Source organism: Saccopteryx bilineata, chromosome 5, assembly GCF_036850765.1.
Source record: "Saccopteryx bilineata isolate mSacBil1 chromosome 5, mSacBil1_pri_phased_curated, whole genome shotgun sequence".
In the NCBI taxonomy this organism is placed as follows: Eukaryota; Metazoa; Chordata; class Mammalia; order Chiroptera; family Emballonuridae; genus Saccopteryx; species Saccopteryx bilineata.
Genome location: NC_089494.1, coordinates 72,325,208 through 72,347,093, shown reverse-complemented (window position 1 = coordinate 72,347,093; position 21,886 = coordinate 72,325,208). Strand labels below are relative to the sequence as shown.

The following is a 21,886-nucleotide window of genomic DNA, read 5'->3' as shown; positions in this document are numbered from 1 at the left end:
TTCACCTACCAATTTTGTGTTAAGTACTCAGGACTGAAATTGAAATCTGAAAATCTGGTTTCAACCTCTGGCTCTTGCACGCAATCCTGTAAAACTTAACCCTTGATCTTTGACCCTATTCTTTTCCATCTGTAAAGCTGACATAAAACTAACTCATATACTTCCACAGTCAGAAATTAAAAGGACAAAAATGATAACATATCTAAAAGTACCTTGAAAATTGTGTCATCACTAATATAAGGTAGGATATACACACCAGTGTAAGAGAAATCACACAACTTTGTAACTGCATAGACCTCCACAATCCAAAATACAGTCTTTATAATTTTGAGAAATCAGTTTTCTCAAAGAAGTAAAAATACTTGTGCATTTAATTTTTGTGTGACAACTATAATTTTATATATGTAGAACTAAAATAATCAAGTCTGAGCTAATGCAGTATGAAAAAAACACTTTGAATAAATCTAAGACTAGTTCTGCTCCATCAGGCACATCATTTCATAATGAAAGAATGATGTCTCAGTAATACAAAACAAAAATGATGTCTCAGTAATTGCAAAAAAATTGTAGTATTTTACCTTTTCCTATTTAAATATAAATTTTGATTCATTATTCCTGCATGTCAGGATGTTATTGACTTGTCTTCTTTTATTAGAATAATTGTCCCTCTAGAATTCTACCCTTTGATAGTATTCATAGTATGAACCAGGTCTATAACAACATTACTTTTTGTTTTCAAAATGTTCTTAAAACTTAAAAAAAGAAAATGGGGAAGATAGGAGGGGAGAAAGAAAGGGTTATCAGGAGTCTGCAAATTTCACTCTTATAGGGCAGTCTGAGTCTGGGTCACGCCTCTGTCACTTCCCATCTGTGTAATTTGATCAAATAATATAATCTTTCTTGAACCAAAATGCCCCATTTATGAGATGCATATCATGACAGTGTCTACTTCATTGAGATTCTGGGAAAAATAGATGTTATAAAACTTATTTTTTTGCAGAACTTCTGGTACTTTGATAGAATTGAATAAACATTTCTGCTAATAGTAATGATTGTAAGTTACTGTTTTAAGTAAGCTTTTATTCATACTAACAGGTCAAGGGACTATCTACAACTGAAGATGTCTTGATTTCTAAAGATTAATTGAGAAATATCTCATGACCCTTCTGCTAGACAAGATAAAATAGTACCAGAATGACAACAGAATCAGAAATACTCAAAACACAATGACTAGTACAAAGCAGGCACTCAATAAATATTGGTTTGAATGGATCAGCAAAGCATTGAGAAAACTGAAAGTGTTGGCTAATCCACTATATCCCCCTAGAAGGCAGGTTAAAATAGCAAGCTTTGCCATTCACTCTTGAATGAAGACACTAATACCATTTATATCTATATGCAAATAAAGCAAAGCTGAGAGGGACAATTATTCTAATAAAAGAAGACAAGTCAATAACATCCCGACATGCAGGAATAATGAATCAAAATTTATATTTAAATAGGAAAAGGTAAAATACTACAATTTTTTTTGCTATTTTTTGTCTAACAATTATACATAACCTTTGTTGACATGTAGTTCATGAGAAGGCATTTATATATGAACTTTATTAATCACAAGCAAAATAAGCTCATTATCATTGAAAACTCTTAAAGAGACTATCTGGATGATCATCTATCAGATATTTGAGAGATCTGAACCATATGTTTATTCAACAAGTATTTACAGAAGACCTACAATATGCCAGGCACAATGCTAGGATCTGGAAACGCATTGATATCCAAGGCAGATTGGTTCCTGCTGCCCCAGACAGCTTCCCAGATGGTAAAGTCCTGAGTAAACAAACAGATAATGCAACATTATCTCTAACTGTAGATATTAGAGATAATAGTAGATAATCTCTAAGCTGGGTACCTAATGCTAATGTGGTAGGGGAAGAGAAGACTGTCTCAATTAAGTCTTCAAAGAAATGTATATGAAGCTAGCTATTTAAAGATCAAAAAGAAAAGAGATGCAGGAATATCAAACATCTTACATACAGACTTGATCCTCACAGGGTCAGATAAGAGAAAGAATGATGTATTAGAAAACTAAAAAAAATGTAGTGTGGTCAATGCACAGAGTATGACACAGGATACGAAAGGTGGTTCGGCTATGCAATACCCAAAGAGCCCTATTAAAATTGATAGTCAAAGAATGTGGTGGGGCCCTTGCAGGTTGAGTTAGCCGTAGAGCGTCTGCCCAGCAGGTGGAAGTTCTGGTTCAATTCCCGGCCAGCGCACACAAGAGAAGTGCCCATCTGCTTCCCCACCCTTCACCCTCTCCTTTCTCTCTACCTCTTTCTTCCCCTCCCGCAGCCAAGGCTCCACTGGAGCAAAGTTGGCCCGGGCACTGAGGATGGCACCATGGCCTCAACCTCAGGCACTAGAATGACTCCAGTTGCAGCACAGCAACACCCCAGATGGGCCGGGCATCGCCCCCTGGTGGGCATGCCAGGTGGATCCCGGTTGGGTGCATGCGGAGTCTGTCTGTCTGCCTACCCCCACCCTGCCCTGCTTCTCACTTTGGAAACATACAAAAAAGAAAAGAAAAAAAAAGAATGTGGTAGAATCCATGGAATGGTTTAACAGAAGAATAACATAATCTGATTTGCCCTTGAAAACTACCACTTTATTATACAAAAGAGAACTTGATACATGACCAAAGAAATGTTAAAAAGCTTTGGGAAAAAAACAGGAGATTACTTTAATAAAGGTACTTTTACTCATTTGAAAAAAATTAAGATTCCTATATATATAAAAATAAATCATGCTGTGTTAAATATCCAAGTATGAGGAGTAAAATGTTAAAATAATCATTTAAAATATATTAAAGATGTAGAAGAAAAAATTTCTTAAATAAGACACATAAAAGTACAAACCTATACTTAACTAAATTAAAACAAAAACAACTTGTCATAAGAGACACTGTAGTAATGATGCAGTGGACAGAGAGTCAGACTGGGACGCGGAGGACCCAGGTTCAAAACTCTGAGGTCGTGGGCTTGAGCACAGGCTCATCCGGCTTAGCGTGGGTTCACCAGCTTGAGTGTGGCATCGCTGGCTTGAGCGTGGGATCATAGACACAACCTCATGGTCGCTGGCTTGAGCCCAAGGTCACTGGCTTGAAGCCCAAGGTCACTGGCTTGAGCCCAAGGTCTCTGACTTCAGCAAGGGGTCACTTACTCTGCTGGAACCCCCTGATCAAGGCACATATGAGAAAGCAATCAGTGAACAACTATAGAGCTGCAATGAAGAATTGATGTTTCTCACCTCTCCCTTCCTGTCTGTCCCCATCTGTCTCTCTGTCTGTGTCATACACACAATAAAAGACACTGTAAACAAAGTTAAATCACAATTACTAAGAAAAGGTCACTGTAATATTTATAACTGCAAAAAGATTACTAACCATACTATATAAAGGACTCTTACAAATCAATAAAATGGCAAACATAATTCAAAAAATACAGATAATTCACAAAGAAGAAATATGAATTACCAGAAGCAAATGAAAAGATGTTCAACCTTATAAGTAGTCAAGCTAATTCAAATTAACACTATAATTAAAATTTCATTACACTAACCACACTGGCAAAAACTTTAAAATCTAAAAATACCAGCTGTTGAAGAGAAAGTGTGGAAACAGAGACACATATAATGTGAGTGGGTACAACCACTTTGGAGAACAATTTGGCAACGTCTTGTGAAACTGAACATGTACCTGCTCTGTAGCCAAGCAATTCTACCTCTAAATACATAGAGAACCTCTCGCACAGAGGCACAAGAATGTACACTGCAGTGTGGTTTTCAACGATGAAAATTGAGAAGATTCTTAAATTTTTTCAATGGGGGAAGGATAAATTAACTGTGATGTATACATACAATGGAATTAAGAAAAATGTTGAATGAAACAGCAAGTTGCAGAGAAACACATTCAAATATATTTTTACATAAATCATTAAAACACAGTACAGTGCTCTAAACTGCAAAAGTACAAAAACATGGAGGGAAAAGATGCACACCAACCTCAGAAAAGGGCTTCCCTCATAGCAGGGGGAAAAGAGAAAAAACAGGATTGAGAACAAAGGAACAAAGAGGAGAGTTACCATGTATAAACAATCACTAATTTTTCAAAAAAAAAAAAAAAGATATGTACTTCTCTACATGCTTAGAACTACTGCATAGTTAAAAGCATAACAGCCCTGGCCTGGTAGCTTGGTTGGGTAGAGTATCAACCCAATACACCAAGGCTGCATGTCCGATCCCTAGTGAGAGCATATGCAAGAAACAGTTAATAAATGCATAAATGAGCAGAACAGCAAATCGATGTTTCTCTCTTTCTCTCTCTCAAATCAATCAATAATTTTTTTTAAAAAGCATATTATTATATGCTACAATGTGGATAAACTTCTAAAACATGGTAAGTGAAAGAAACCAGGTACAAAAAGGTCACATGTTATATGATTCTATATGAAATATCCAGAATAGGTAAATGCATAGGGACAGGAAGCAGATAAATGGCTGCCAGGGTCCTGGGCTAGGGGAAGATGAGGAGTGACTGCTTAATGAATACAGGATTTCTTTTTCAGGCAATTAAATTAGATAAATATGATGGTTACATAAAGAAAATATATTAAATGCTACTGAATTTGTATACTTTAAAATGGTTAATTTTCCTTTTTTTTCTGAAATTTCATTGTTAGTATATACAATACAATGGATTTTTGGACACTGATTTTGTATCCTTAACTTTACTCTATTTGTTTAGTGTTTCTAATATATTTTGGGGGTAAAGTCTTTAGAGTTTCCTATATAAATAATCATGGATGGATCTTAAGAATATCATGCTAACTGAAATAAGTCAGACATTAAAAGTCAAGAACCATATGATTTCACTCATATGTGGGATATAAAACCGAAAGTAACAAATAAAGAAACAAGAAAAATAAAGAAACAAAAATTCACAGACACAGACAACAGTATGGTGGCTACCAGAGGGTAGGGAGATGGGGAAGGGGTGGATTATAAAGAGTAAAAGGGGTCAAATATATGATGACAAAAGATTTGACTTTGGGTGATGGGTACACAATGCAATATACAGATAATGTATTATAAAATTGTAAATTTGAAATCTATATAATTTCATTATCTAATGTCACCCCAATACATTTAATTAAATCAAAAATTTGGTTAATTCTATGTTATACAAATTTTAGATTCTCTATAAAATATTTTTTTAAGCATAGGACGCATCTAGGCAAAAAGCAAGAATAAAAATAAAGCAATCAGAGAGGAGACTCTCAGTACTAATTATGAGACAGATGACTTGGCCTGAACTACTGCAGTGGCAGAGAGGTTGCAAAAAGTGGATAAACTCAAGAGTTGTTTTTCTAAGACTTTGTAACCCATTGAATGTGGAAAGAGACCAATAGAGGAAGCCAAAGATGAACTAAGATTTCTGATTTTCTAGTATAAGAAGAAAGTATACCATTCTCAATGAAGGGAAACATAGAAGAAGGAGAAAATTTGAGAGAATGATTAATCTGGTTTGGAATATGCTGAACTTGAGATGTTTATGGACTGTACAAGTGAAGATATCCAGCAGGCAGCCCAGGATAAAGATCTAGTCTAGACTGGTATGAATACTGCAATTGAGACGACAGGAGATGAGATCACTCCGGCAATAAAATGAAAACAAAGTTCTGGAACAAAACCCTAAGGAACGCCAACACTAAGATCCTACAATAAAGGCCTGCAAAAATGTAGAAGTCAAGAAAGTGTTTCAAGAAGAAAAGAGTTGCCAAAATACCCAAAATTAGCCCTGACAGGGTTGCTTAGTGGATAGAGCACCATCCTGGTAGGCTGAAATCATGGTTTCAATCCCTGAAACCATGTCATGGAATATGTGAGAAGCAACCACGGAGTACACAACTAAATGGAACAACTAAGTGGAACAGTCAGTTAATGTCTCTCTCTCTCTCTCACTCACTTAAATCAATGGGAAAAAATTTTAATGCCCAAAACTTCTGAGATTTTCAAATAGAACTGAAGTGGATCTTCGGGAATAAAGAGGTCTTCAGAGACTTCAATGAGAGGGATGCCCTGCCAAGCCGTATGAGAGTAGGAAAAAAAACCCACTTCAGATGTTTGACCACCCAATATCCACAGTATTAATGGTTAGGTACCAATCAAATAAGGGGAGCTTTAGAGAGAAAGAACTTGAGCTAGAGAAGAAGAAATTAGAAGGACAAAACAAAATGATAAGCAAATTTTCTGAAGATTACAAAGAGTCATTCCACAAAGAACTAAAACAACATTAGTGTTTCTCAAATCTTTCTTCCAGAACTACTGAATATGTAAAGGAAAGTAATCCTATAGCCCCTTCCATCTCAGGGAGGCAATAACTCTAAGATATTTAATTTGTTCTAAAATATACACATAAATTATGCATTTGACTCATTAAAAATAGGAGTATTTTAACATAAAAATGGTTTCCCCCTATTTTCCAAAAGTTTTGTTCCAGAAAGGTATTCCATGTTCATCATACAACTTCCCATATGGAAGTTTTATATTATTCCCACAATCCTCATGTACCCCACATGCATATACATACACATCATGCACTTCCGCTTGGAGAAATATGCAGGAGGCACTTCATTCCACAAGTGATGTCCTCTGGAAATCTCGACAGAAAGCATGCGCCAGAGCACAAATCCCCTGAGTTGCTCCGTGACCTGTCAACTTTTCTAACTTTTCTTAAAACTACCTCCTTCAACTTTCAAAATATGTTTCAGATACCATGAAATTTAATGGCTACATCCACGTTGCGGTGACCTTATGCTTTTTCTTCATCTTTCCTGACTCAAGAGCCATAATTAATCAAGTACTCTTTACATTGAAGTTGACCCGACGCCTTCAAATATTTTAGTCACTTTTCTCTAAACCTCTCCCAAGGTGCAGACTTGATTTTGTAAAGGGGCCCTATGCCTTTGGAACAAAGGCAGGTTCAGCCTAAATGAGGTCATTAAAACAAAACATCAAGTTCCCAGTGCCCTAAGATTCGAAGCCAATGACCTACAGAGTGTTCCAGCTGATCTTAATTTCCCTGGCACAGCACAGTAAGAGTACTGTAATATAATGCAAAATGTCTCTACAGAGAAACTAGATACTGGCCTGAGTCTTGCCAATACACAGTTGAATAATACCAAAGCACCCTTTCATCTGAATACTGGGCTTCACATGCATATGTCACCCTTCCCAGGAATGAAAGTAATCTTCCACTGTGAATGTGGGTTGATAGAAAAGCTTTTACTGGACTTGGCCCCATAAAGTATACATGCTTCTTAACTGGCACACATGGACTGGTAAGATGGAAAATGCTTACAAGGGTCCAAAGAGACAAAAAACTGAATTTTTTTCTGAGGAAGGGTAACCCAAATTTAGAAGGCTCTAATAGTGGCAAAATCAATACCCAAATGTTTACCTGACTAGGATCTCTTTTAACATCTAACAATATCAGACCTCTCTTGGCCTGACCTCTAGTGGTGCAGTGCATAAAGCATCAAACTGGAATGCTGAGATCACTGGTTCAAAGCCTTGGACTTGCCCAGTCAAGGCACATATGGGAGTTGATGCTTCCTGCTCCTCCCCCTCTTCTCGCTGTCTCTATCTCTATCTCTCCTTTCTAAAATGAATAAAGTCTTTTAAAAAAAAAAGTCAGACCCCTCTTAGCAACTAAATTTCACTTTTCTAAGTTTCCTTGCAAACTCTTTATCATTTATATTAAATTATCAGTACATTTCCAAATACTTCTTCATTCTTGACCTTAATAACAATGCTTCTCTGGTCCTTCTCCATTCATTTATTTATTTTTTTATTCTTTCATTAAGAAAAATGTACTGAAGGTCTATTAAGTGCCAGGCATTGCCCTATCCATTGATTCAATGGTATATAAAAAAAGTCCCTGCCATCACAGGGCTTATGTTCTAGTTGGAAAAGTCAGAAATGAACACATCTATATATCAACATATAACGTGCTACAGAGAAAAATTAATCCAGGTAAGAGAAAAAAGAGTGCAGAGGTGGTAAAAGGCAATATCAATCTTGAAATTCCATCTGAGCTGGAATCTTTTTAATGATCCATTATCAACAAAACAATCTGGGCCTCTATCAGATAAAGTGCAACTTTACTTTTCAAGTCAAAAAGAGATATTGATAGGCACTCTTAGAAAAGAAAACTTTAAAACACTAAACATTGGCCCTGTCCGGTTGGCTCAGAGGTAGAGCGTCAGCCTGGCGTGCAGGAGTCCCAGGTTTGATTCCCAGCCAGGGCACACAGGAGAAGCGCCCATCTGCTTCTCTACCCCTCCCCCCCTCCTTCCTCTCTGTCTCTCTCTTCCCCTCTTGCAGCCGAGGCTCCATTGGAGCAAAGATGGCCCAGGCACTGAGGATGGCTCTGTGGCCTCTTCCTCAAGTGCTAGAATGGCTCTGGTTGCAACAGAGCAACGCCCCAGATGGGCAGAGCATCGCCCCCTGGTAGGCATGCCGGGTGGATTCCGGTTGGGCGCATGCAGGAGTCTGTCTGACTGCCTCCCCGTTTCCAGCTTTGGAAAAATGCAAAAAAAAAACAAACAAAAAAAAACACTAAACATTAATTTTTTATTCTCTTATAAGAGAAATAACTCAATATAGTCAAAATTAAAATAATACAGAAAGAGTTCTGAGAGGTATGATAAAGTGTTAGAAAGGGCATGGAATTCTATTGGGTGAGTGTAATTTCCACCTTGACTTTCAGCTTTTGGATGTAATTAAATAAAAATCAAGCATAAGATTAGAAATAGCTCCATTAATTTTAATTGCATCATGATAAAAATTTCTTATGTTTTTAATAAAAACAAATGGTACATTTTTTTAAAAAAAATAGTCAAGCAACTAGCATATTTTTGTTAACAGAAAGTAGAAAATATTAAAGTATTTTACAATAAAATAAGATGGGAATTGACTAGCACAGGAATAAATATTTTATAATATAATTTGATAATTAGGCTTTAACCACAATATTAAATAACATAACACAAAATCTGAAAGAAATCATGTACACGTTACCTCCTTGAGTTTTATCCAATTTATCTAAAAATTTGGTAGTCTCAGATGGAATTTGTTACATTAAAAACATCAGTTAGTGACTGTTGTAGAAGCTGTGGCAAAGCCCCAAACCTTCAGGACTGAAGCATTCATTGTCTCAGCCGTCAGTGTCAGCCACTAAGACCTCCTGGCTAAGTCTTCCCTGCCAGCCATTATGACTAGGCTCAAGAGAGCCACCATGCCCTCAGCCAGGCCCTTCCTGGGCAGCCCAGCTCCTCTGCCCTAATTCTGAATTATTCTGTAGGGCTATCCCACCTCCAGAGCTCCTCTGGGATTGGATAAGGTCTCTGTTGTGGCATCACTGTGTCTATTCCCACAGGCATTGTTTCCAAGACTCTCCCAAGCAACCTTCCCACAGGCAAACTTATGCTTCAAATTGGCTTCCCAAAGACCTTCAGCACAACAGTAATCTGGATCACACCAGGTGTCTGTTGGTGTATTTTCTTTCAGCTATTGATGCATCCCAAGTATTGAGGACAGTGGAAAACACATTTAAACATGATTAAAGGTTGTCTGCAGCATTCAATATTTCTCACTAATGCATTATTGGCTTTGTTCTTAGGAAACTCTCCCCCAAGGGTTATACTTTCACTGACAACAGGAGAGTGAAGAACAGAGGTCAATCATTGAAAATTAAAAAATAAAACAATAAAATTGTCACTACTCCCATCACACCATCATTTATCTAAATTCAGAACATTTCAACACTAGCCAAAATTTTCATTTCTAATCATATCTATTTTTAACAGAAATATGTGTAAGGTATAAAGAGAAAAAAATGCTTCTGATTTGTGGTGCTTTGGTTAATTATTAAAGAAAGCTTTTGTTGTATGTGATGCCCTGGATGCAGGTATGCGTGCCCCTGAGTAATGCACTAGGTAAGAAGGTTACTATGAACACGAGTGTGTTCTCAGGAAGAGGAATTTTACAAAAAAGATGAGGATTTAGAAACTGATTCTCTTAAATCTATGAGTTTGTACACCCCTTGGAAAGTCTTCTTGTATATTCAAGAATATATAGTTTCCCATTTCCACTTTATGAGCATTGGTCTAAATCATTTACCTACAAAATTAATGGTTAATAATTAAAACTATTGCTAACCTCTACCCCTTCCTCTGAGAGACATATTATAAACCCAACTGATATTTCCACTTAACTTTTTCCAAATGTGTGAATTCTTGTTAACACACAGGAAGCTGGAAGAAAGTATATCAGTCCACCAAGCACTTTTCACTTCTAATTCCATTAAATAAAAATAATGTAGAAAGTCAGAAGTATATCATTAATTTCATTACACATAATCGAAATTCTCTATGTGTGTAATGAAAGCAAAAGGTATATAATAAAATCCAATTGGTCCAGGATTCTACCATATAACTTTATCTTTCCTAATAGAATTTCTTAATAAAATTAATTTTTTTAATTTGATGAAGAGGAGGAAAATGACTGATCGTGATTAGAATAAATGTCAAAATACAGCTTGTTAAAATTGCTTTTAACTATCTTCAATAACCCAGTTAGTTATTCATTCTTTTACCAAAAGAACCCCAAAACAACAAAACTGAGATACACTATTTAGAGGAGAAAACAATAAACAATTAGAACAAATAGATAAAAATGACAATTTGGATTATGGTATGTACAGCTACGGAAATACAATAGGAAATGTGACAGAGTAGGAAAAAAGGAAAAGAAAAATAATAGACATACAGGGATACTTTAGGTAGACTAGTCAAAAAAGGCATCCTTGGTAAGATGATTTGGTGCCGAGACCTGAAGACTAAAGAGGTGTCAGCTGTGTAAAGAGTCAGGAAAAGAGGTTCCACACAGAGGAAATAGTCATACCAAAGGCTCTACAGTAGGAAAAAGCTTGCCAAATTCACAAACAGGTAGGACTGCCCTTTCACCATGGCTGGAGTATAATGAACAAAGAGTAGAATGCAGATGAGTTTTAAGAGGCAGATGGAAACCAAACCATGTACAGTCCTTAGGCTAAGATAAAAATTTGTATTTGATTCTAAGCTATCAAAAATTTTTCAACCAGAGTGAGACATGATGTGATTTACTTTTCTAAAAGTTCACTGTAGCAAGTGAATAGAGAATGAGCCAAAATAGGCTAAAACAGAAGCAAGGAGGCCACTTATGAGGGTCTTATGGTTGGGATGGTAGCAATGGAGAAGGAGAGAAGTTTATGGATTCCAGTACATTTTGATGAAAGATGGAGCTTCACTTGACAAAGATTAGAAAGAGGACATAAAAGTGAAACTAAGAGACATTGATAAGAGTGTGGTGGTTACAGGGGGGAGGGGGCAATGGGAGAGGGAAAGGGGGAGGGGGAGGGGCACAAAGAAAACAAGATAGAAGGTGACAGAGGACAATCTGACTTTGGGTGACAGGTATGCATCATAATTGAACGACAAGATACCCTGGTCTTGTTATCTTTGAATATATGTATCCTGATTTATTGATGTCACCCCATTAAAAAAATAAAATTATTTAAAAAAAAAAAAAAGACAAAAAAAAAAAAGATTAGAAAGAGGTCTTCTAGGTTTCTGGCTTGAGCAACCAATGAATGACTTGAGGTGGAGCAAATCGAAGTACAAACTGGACCTACATCAGCCTGAAATGTTCACATCTAATCTCACATCCTTATACCTAAGTTTATATAAAACCATACTACCCAACTGGCTCCTCCAGACACACCTTTTCTGACTGTCTAATATTTGGACCTTTACTTTGATGAACAATTCATCATTTAACTAGTCCCTCCTGCCTCAATTATTTCCACAAAGGTGTCTTCTATGTTCCTTGCCCCATGGAACCCCAATATAGACTCTTTATCCAAGGAAGTATGGTGACCATGTGGGAAGACCTTAACTAAGGCTGAAGAAAAATTTCTGGGGTGAGGCCAAAGTAACGTCCCAAGACTTCAATACCTATTGCACAGTCATTAGTATTTCAAGAGCTATCAGAATCACTTGCTCTGGAACAGGAGGAACTCATCATGCTTGAAGGCCCAGAAGAGAAAGCAATAGCCTCTTATCACATCTCTCAGCAGCAGCAGGACCATATTAAAACTGAGGTTTGCTGATTCCCAGTCTATTATCTTTAATCACATAATATTGACTCACATCTTGCATAGAAATAATATTAAAACTGATGCACAGGATGTTGTAAATATACTATTCTTTGAAGCTATTATGAATTCAAAAAATTTTGCTGACTGCTCTAACAACCTAACCACCACATGTAACATTACATCTATGGAAAAATGTGTGTCAATAAACATCCACTTATAAATGATCTTTTGTAACAGGCAGAAGCATTTGCAAACTAGTTAAGAATATTAATCCTCCTATTTTTGCTTATTATTCTGTGGCTTTAAAAATACTAAATAAGTGGGAGCAAAGGGAAGGAACAAGAACTAAAGGATGATCTGCCATTATTGGCTCCCCATTTCTCTTGTAAATCAATTCCAAAAGCTTTCCTTCTGCTCCTGCCCCTTGGCAAAGGCTTGTAATCACTTTCCAGGTTCTCCTCTGAGCTGTCCTTTCTGTAGCATGCCAAAGGAACAATTCCTAAGTCTTCTTATCCCTGATCAAATACTTATCAGTGTATACTTACACAACAGAATGTTACTATTCCATATAAGCTGACATTTTTTAAATCAATGTCCGTAAGACTACAGAAAGCTTTCTTATATTAATTAAGATCCACATTTATATTGAACCATGAATGACTCCAATTTTCCTTCTCGTGACAGGACATAATATATGCCCCTAGGGAAAAACAAATCAGAAGCTGAGCTTTCAAAGAACTGAAAAACAAAACCCATATTGCAGACAAAAGTTGAACTGCAATGTACTGTGCAAATTACTGGAAACTTAGAGGAAACCTTCAAACTGGATATAAAACCCTGACAAACAGAAGGTTTGCTAGGGGACTTAAGTTTTCAAATAGGAAGAGACAGCTGTCTTCTGCTACAAATGAAGGTAATCAGCATGAGCTAGTAAGAAACTAGAGTTGGTGGCTCCTGTCCCCAGAGGCTAAGGGACCTCGCTAAAGATGTAAGCTCAAGACAATAAATGGCCAAGGAAGTTTACAGTCACTGAAGGGTGGGAACTGAACTGAAATAAATACACTTCAAGTAAATTAAGTGAATTGAGGTGAAGGAACTGAACACTATAGGATAAGTCAGCGAATCCAATCACTGGATCATCATATATGATACACTTAGGATAAAAATTTATTTCTGTGCTCTCTTCTTCTTTGTGATCTTTTTTCCTAAGTCACTAGCTGTCCATTGTTCCCTCTTGACCTCTATATACCATACCTACTGAACCTGTACTACCTGTTCACAAAATCTGTTCCACACCCTTGCTGAGTGAGCTGTGGTCCAGGTCCCTATGGCCCTTTCACCACAGCTGACTGAATAAGAGTTGAACACAATGAGCTACCTCTGTCCAGATGTAGACTCCAGTCAGTCACCAAGTACTGACACACTATTAGGAGGAACTACTTATTCCAATGGGGTGGCCATTTGGGGCCACATACAATGGGATACAATCAAGATAAGCAAGGCTGAAAAGAATGTCATAAAACTAAATAAATTTACAAGAAGCAGCAACTGAGCTGTGCTTGTGGGAAAACAAACAAAAAAAAAGAATGGAGAAAGTGGCAGCAGTAATTTTTGCTGACTTTCTAATTCCCAATTCCAGTCTCTCATGAGATCAGTGAACTTTTGGCCTTCAGGTACTAGAACATAACCTTTCAGGCTAGTGCATGTGAGGTTATGTTTCCTCCAAACAATCAATACCTGGATAAAATACCAACCGAAATCCATTTGTAATATTGCTACTTTTTATTGACTAAATGAAGTTGTTCACAATTTTAAAAAGTCGAATTTCTCTAGAGTTTAAAAGCAGCAGAGGATAAGAGTACCCCAGATTTTATACAACTGTTAGAGAGAAAAAAAATAAAATGTCTAATCCCTATGCCCTTCACCAGGAAGCTATTCAGTGGGTTTTGCAAGAGGTCCAAGTATCTGTATTTTTAACAAGCATCCCTACTCATTCTAAGGAAGGTTGGTCCAGTAACTACACTTTGAGAAGTGCTGTTCAAAAGCTTGTTTCAACATTGCTACAAAGATTTGTGTACTTCCAAATTCCTCTACAAGAAAAATTATATTCATCAAGTGCCAACATTCAAAAGTAGCAATTGCTGTTGGAAAGACATATTTGTTTGAAACCCTAATAGAAGCAAGTATTGTTTCTACAATCCTTTCTGCATATACATGATATCTGCATTTCATTTCACATTAAGTGAGATTTTGTAAAATGGCTTGAAGAGCCTAAATATGATTTATGCTGTTATTTCATATAAAAAGAAATTTAAATTTCCAAGGGGCTAATTAAAAACTTTTCAAATATAACCAGTTTCTAATTTAAGGATTTTATGTATCATTCCAACTGAGAAAATAGGATTATAGATGTGTTTAAATGATACCAAGAAATTATATTTTTGTTAGGGAATAATGGCATTTTGGTTGTTTAAGAAAATGTAGCCTGACCAGGCGGTGGTGCAATAAATAGAGCGTCGGACTGGGATGCGGAGGACCCAGGTTCAAGACCCCCAAGGTCGCCAGCTTGATTGCGGGCTCATCTGGTTTGAGCAAAGCTCACCAGCTTGGACCCAAGGTCGCTGGCTCAAGCGAGGGGTTACTTGGTCTGCTGAAGGCCCGCAGTCAAGGCATATATGAGAAAGCAATCAATGAACAACTACGGTGTCGCAACAAAAAACTGATGATTGATGCTTTTCATCTCTCTCCGTTCCTGTCTGTTTGTCCCTATCTATCCCTCTCTCTGACTGTCTCTGTAAAAAAAAAAATGTACATTTTCAGAGATTCATACAAAACTAGGTAAGAATACAATTAACAGAATATAAAGGGTCTACTTTAAAATATTTCAACAAAAATATAAAAAGATATAGATGAAGTAAATAATACAAAATCATGATAATTGCTGAATATGGAAAATGGGAATATGGGGGTACTGTTTACTGTGTATACTGGAGAAATTAATATATAAGAGCTTACTTAATGGAGAAGTCACATAATACTCCTATAAACCACACATGATACATTTTTAGCGCTCTACCAAATGAAGTAACAAATGACATCACAAAGAACTGATATCAGAGGCCCTTTAATTGGGGGACAGAGATGAATCTTTCTTTTTATAGTCCTTGACAAATGAGAAGGGAAATATTCAAAGGGAAAGCATATGAAAAAGTCATTTCTTAATTATTTGGAATATATTTTTTATTTTACTGAAATAATAAAAAAGCTTAATTAAATACAGAATAGACTAGAAACAGTGTGGTGAGGGGCAAAGCACACTGAGACATAATCATCTTTTTGCTCTTTCTGTATTTAAAATGTGGAAGCACATATTAGTATAGAAGCACTGGCTTCTATACTTTTATTTTAAAAGCTTAAAACGTGGATGAGAGACCCAATTGCCAGTGTCCTCATGAGATAACATCCTGTGGACTGCATACTACATGCAAAACCTAGTTATTAGTAATATTAGTAAATCTTATTTGGTGATATAATCAATTATTTGATAGATTTTGCCTATGAATGTTAGGTTGAAGATAGAGAAGAAAGCTAGAGGAAAAAATCCACCAAGACATCATTCTACTTGCAGAAGGGGGGAAAAAAAGAGGATTCCAGGTCCTTAAATATTAGAATATTAACAAATATTATTTGTCACCCCTGCTCTTGTATTATGGGTGGAGTTAAAACTAACAACACTGATATGTTTATTCCTTGTCCTGCTCTTGTGGTTCTGATTTCTTTGGAAATTGTTACCTTACTAAAAAAAAAAAAATCCTGTCAAAGCTTCAAGAAATCCAGATTTTAGGTCCTGGCTATGCCACTGTCAGCCACATAGCATTTCTTATCCTCCGTTTACTCATCTGTAAAAGAAGGACATTCTACTGTGATATCAGAGACGTCTTCCAGCTCAACATTCCATGACACAGTTTTTCAGGGGTGTCTTTTTTATCTTTAAAATCTTCAGAGGCTTTATTCTGAATTAGTTATACTACATAGTCCTGGGAAGCAATTAACCAGAGCTACTTTATAAGCTGTGTCCAAGCACAAAAATTATCTAGAGATTGACAAACTCGAGAGAAGAACTGATTCTACAGCAAGAGCTAAAGATCCCATTTTCCAGATTCAGCAATTATCAAGATTATGCCTCATTCTTTCCCTTTCTCCAAATAGTAAGTGCCCAGGGACAAGTTACTGGGCAATTTCAATCAGAAGTAGGAAAAAAGAGAGAGAGAGAGAGATCTAAATTTATAGTGTCAGTCACTTTTAATATAAAATTGTACGTGCAAGTAACTTCATGGACCATGAATATTAAGGAAGATACTCTTGGAATCTGTTTTATTGGTGATCACAAAGAAATATGTCTGAGAAATATATCTGCCCAGTATTCTAAAAATACTAGAAGGGAGAGAAAGTAAATAATTTTCTAGGTCTCATTTTTAAGTGAAAATACTAGAAGCCAGCTGTACTGAATAGTTTAGGATATTCTATTTGTAAAAAGAGATAAAGCATATCCCATCTGTGGCTTCATTGCACTTTACTGCTCATGCATTAGGTACACAACGCAAACTGTAAAAAATATTTATGGCCTGTAAAATGATTTTTGACTGCTTTTGAAAGGCCAGATAAAATTTAACATTTCTAGTCTGGATTCTTTCAAACTGTCTGGTCATTTATTTGTACATAACAAGCAATTCTTCATTTTTCCTAAGAGTAGAAAAGAATTACTAAAATAACTGGAATGGTTAAACAAACCAAATGAAAGAGAGAATATAGAGACATTGTCTTCTGGAATGTTTCAATCATAAATAATATGCAGTAGTACCTATCACTGTCATTTGCATTATCTCCACCAAAGGTCAGAGACAATTGGGCCAGAAATACCATCCTGTAAAAGGGTAATCTGTGTCACCAAGATACTAACTTTGGAGAAATTACTGACGTAGAATCATGGGTTCCCAAAACCTCACTCATTCCAAAGGACAGAGCAGATACAAAAGAATAAAAACAAAGGATAAATTCTAAATCCGAAGTCTAGGTGTGTGTGGGGAGAGGGAGGGTTAAATGTGAAAAGGAACCTTCCACTTCTGATAGCCTTCTCTTCATAGAGACCCCACCTGTTGCGCTCAAGGAAGAGGCCAACAGGAATTGCCCTTTTGGGTGGGAACAACCTTGGGTGGTCTCCAGGACTCGGGCCAGAACTCACTGCTCATAAAACAGCACAGCTGTCTGTGTGGGTGCAGTGCACTCGCTGAGAAGGTCACTGCAGAAACAGGGCCCAGGCCTGAGCAGGAAACTGGTCAGACTCAGTAGTAACAAAGCAGCACCCTTTCCCCATTTTGCCAATTTGCTAAACCTGCTCTGAAGAAATATCATCCCCAAGATAAGATGTCTTACTCTCGAGTGATGACTAGCCACACTTAGGACGCAACTGGACTTAACCCTGACATTGACATCCACTCTCTTTCTCTTTTTATTTCATTAACATATGCACATAATACTCATTATCTCTCTCTTTATTCAGAAGAAGCTTGCCCCATGGATGCATCCCTTAGACACAAGCATTCTCAATATCCACTCAAAAAATCAAAGTCAGAGTAAGCCTCAGACCTCTTCCTCTACTCCTTCCTCTATTCAATTCTTAACCCCTAACCCAATCCCAAATCGAAGTGCCACCCTGATAAACACCTTTGGATGGCCTTCTTGCTTAGCTCAGTGCCTCAGAGCCTAGGTGCAAACAAAACAGGCCCTCCGGAAGCAGGGAAATCTATTAAACTCCATCAGATACTTCCTTTACCAACTCTGGGTCACATGGACAGTCCAGAATCAATTTTTTCACCACCATGACACACAGTCAAATCTATCCTCCATACTCCCATTTGATATCCCAAAAAGCTAACCTCTCAAAGGGCCCAGATATTTTTAAGAATGGCAGTTTTTTTCTTTGGGCTCTGACTTTAAACCTCACCCTTACAATAAAGCTCTCAAGGGAGTCTCTTCTATGTTTGTGTCCACATTCAATGTCACAGTCCCACCCACTTGAGGCTAACTCAGAACATACCTCTTCTTTGGCAATATTTACTCCCACTTTCTCCAATTGTTATGCATGTACGCAAGAGTGTACACGCCCCAGTTAAATTTCATCCCCTCCCCAAAAGTATATGTGCCTTGTTAAATCAGACTTCCATCAAAAGACAACATTCCACGGAATCCTTCCCTACTGGCTCTATTAGTGCTGTAAATTATCAAGCCTGATGGGTGGTGACGCAGTGGATAGAGCATCAACCCAGAATGCTGAGGTCCCCAGTTCTAAACCACAAAGCTACAGGCTTCAGCACAGGATCACTGGCTTGAGTGAGGGGTCATCAACATGATCCCAAGGTCACTGTCTTAAGCCCAAGGTCACTGGCTTGAGCAAGGGGTTACTGGCTCAACTTAAACCCCCCCCCCTCAAGGCACATATGAGTAGCAATCAATGAACTAAAGTGACACAACTACAAGTTGATGTTTCTCATCTCTCTCCTCCCTCCCTCTCTCACCCTTCCTTTCTCTCTCCTTTTCTCTCTCTTTTTCTTAAAAAAAAAAAACTCATCTATTTCCTAGGGTATTTCCTCCATTCCTAAAACACATTATTAAATCCATCACAGGTAGTAAAAGTTCAGAAAAAAAGAAAGGAAACAACAGATGGGAGAAATGATCAACTGTTTTCTCCTCTCTGTTAATCATCCCTCTCCTCACTACAAGCATCTGACTATTTAAATTTATTACCTCCGCGCTGCAAGAACAAGGCACATTTTGCCTAGTGAAGCCTCTCTTTGTTGATTCAGAACTGGGAGGAAGAATGTTAAGAAAAGATAGAAGTATTCTAGAATACACTGATTCTTTTGTTGTTGTTTTGTTTTGCAAAAAGTATAATCATGATGGATCTCCCCCTCGTTGCTTTGTCTTTGAAATCTAATTTTCTTAAGTCAGCCCCATTACTAAAAACTCATAAAGAAAGAAAATCACAAAAATGAAGTCCATTTACAACTCATCTGCCTTCTGCGGCCAGAGGCCTCTCCACTAAGAAGAATTAACTGAAATAAAGAAGGTGTTGAGTCCTAAACTCCAATTACCTTTGCCACAGATTCACTATATCACTTTCCTTCGGTAAATGAGGTTGGGTTGGGTTCAAAATGTGAAAGGTTAAAGAAATGATTAAAGAAACCAGCCAATCCCCTTCCCATCCCAATACTACCGCCCCCCTTTCCAATTCCTGACTTTAAATTGTCAATCTAGTATTACACAGATGTCTCCCACCTATTTCATGAATAACATTAGCTCCCAGACTCTGCACTTTATAGATATTTTTCTCATTTAACCCATCCCAAAAGCCTGACTGGTAAGTTTTAACATTCCCACTATACAACTGTGAAAACTGAAGCATGAGAGAAAATAACATCAAAAAACTGTCAGTCAATGAAATTATTTAAAATAGGTCATATTAAACCTTTGTTAATGTAAGTTTTTGATTATTTTGAAGATTGTATGGATTTAAACTCCTAAAAAGAAGTTTTGTTAGGAAATTTTAAAATGCATACCTGTGTTTTCCTTGAGTTTGCTGTGGGAAACAGGCCTGCTGACAACACTGATGTAAGTGGAGAGCAGCACAGCTCAGGAAAAGGGTTTGGAATAGATGGCATTCCCAGAACATCAAGATCTTTCTTTTTTCTCCTACACCGAGAGAACATAGGATGTCATTTACATAAAACAGAAAGTAAAATATAATTGCTGTCAGAATTAAAAAGTAAAGGCCAACAAGTACCACTCTGTGTCAATGGTCTGGGATGTACTTTCTGTGGGTTTAAACATGTTGATATAAATCAATCATCTATCGGATCCTATCCTTTGGGGGGGGGAGCTTTAAAAAAGTCACCAGGCATGGAGAACCCCATTTCTCCAGCACTTTGATAATTTTCCTAAAGCTAAAATACATACTATACATTTAATGATGTAAAAATCACCTGAAGTCAGGCATTGTTATGCATCTATGAAATTGACAGTCTATGAAAATTTAGTGAATTTATCCCTGTGCTCTTTTACTAATCACTTTTGAAAGTTATGGTTTATTAATTATAGCTGTGGTTCATCTCACTTCAAATTTCATTCACAATGTTGCCCACACACAGTCTGTTGATTTTTCAAGTACTTATGGATAGGAAATCACAAGGCACTGTTCTTGAGGAGGTAAGTGAATAGAACTTGCTAGTTAGTATAAATGTACTCTAGTCCACTGAAAGTAATTGAAACTTTAGTGAAGTTGAAGCACTTAGAAAAATCTGGGAGGAAAGTACCAATTAAATGTATGAATATGAAGGACTAGAGACTTTTTGTTGTTGTTGCAGCCTTTTTCTTCTCTGAATTATGTGTATAATTGTGAACTCTAAAGGCACTTAGTGCTGAATGCTATGGAGATTGGGAAACCTTTTAAAGCCTCTATTCTTTTATTATATATACAGCAAGGCTGCTCACATGTCAATTCGTGCTTTGCTTCTTCAGGGTCGCTGTTAAGACTCTTATGTGGGAGATGAATTCATTTATGCTACGATTTTTTAAAAAAATATATAATAAAAATATTTGTTTTTAAATACAAGACCACGAAGAATGAAGGGAGACGGATGGTCAGCCTGAAGCTTGGCCTCCTAGTTCACACGGATGAGCAGAGGCGAGAGAGAGACCAGGAGCTCTCAATGAGACGGTGATGCTATTTATAAGGCTCTGCGAGACTGCGATGTCCTGCTGATCTGGTAGATCCCAGCTCAAAGGGAATCGTCTTCAGAGACTTTCACAAACTTGGCCCAGCTCTGGGCACATGGCTCACCCCTAGGACCGCCCCCTCACCCCCTCGCCGGCTGCCAACCCAGGACACTCCCCCGCGCCCTCGGAGGGCTGCCTACCTGCCAGCAGCACAGCCGCGGGTCCCGTCCGGAGTGGGCAGGCGCGCTCGCGCGTGCAGCCAAAGGGCTGGCGCCAGGTCGCGGGCGTCGCCCCTCCCCTGGGCAGCGCCGCACACCTGGGCGGCCAGCGGCGGGTCCCGGGCGGCCGCCCTACCCGCGGCGCTTTGCCCATCTTGAAGGGAAGTGGTCATCGTGGCCGGTCGGGGGGTTCTGGCGTCCTGGGAGACCCGGCGACCGGGAGGCGGTCGGGTGGCGGGAAGCTCGGTGCCAGTCCGGCTGCCCGAGCGCGCTGCAGGTGCGGTGGCCTTGCCGCCTGCGCTCCGGGCCCGGGCGGCTCAGACGTTCGGCCCAGCAGTCGGCTAGGCGGCGGGGGAGGGGAGGGGGCGGAGGACGAGGGTGGGGAGAGGGGAGGAGCGGCCGGTGGGTGGGGGCCGCGGGCGGCGGGGCGGCGCGCGGAGGGGGCGGGGAGGACGCCCAGGGCGGCCGCCCGGCGCGGGCCCGGGGGGCTCTCGGGCGCTGGCGTGTGTCCCGCGCCGCCGCGCCTGGGCTTTGGCTGCCGGTGCCCAAGGCCCGGGCCGCCGCCTCCCCAGGTGGGCGCCCGAGCGCCAGCTGAGCCCAGGGTCCGGGCGGTCCGAGCGCCCCGTGGGGCGGGGAC

General features: G+C 38.5%; 1 protein-coding gene across 1 annotated transcript in view; it reads right to left on the bottom strand.

Moving 5' to 3' along the window:
- GRB14 (growth factor receptor bound protein 14) overlaps positions 1 to 21,594 on the bottom strand; it is a 123,128-nt gene extending 101,534 nt beyond the window's left edge. The window contains exons 1-2 of the mRNA XM_066280826.1: positions 21,232 to 21,594; positions 19,876 to 20,008 (exon numbers count right to left, since the gene is read on the bottom strand). Of these exons, the coding sequence (XP_066136923.1) occupies positions 19,876 to 20,008; positions 21,232 to 21,422 (324 nt within the window). The 5' untranslated portion in view covers positions 21,423 to 21,594. The remainder of the gene's footprint in view (positions 1 to 19,875; positions 20,009 to 21,231) is intronic.
- Positions 21,595 to 21,886: the final 292 nt, after the last annotated feature.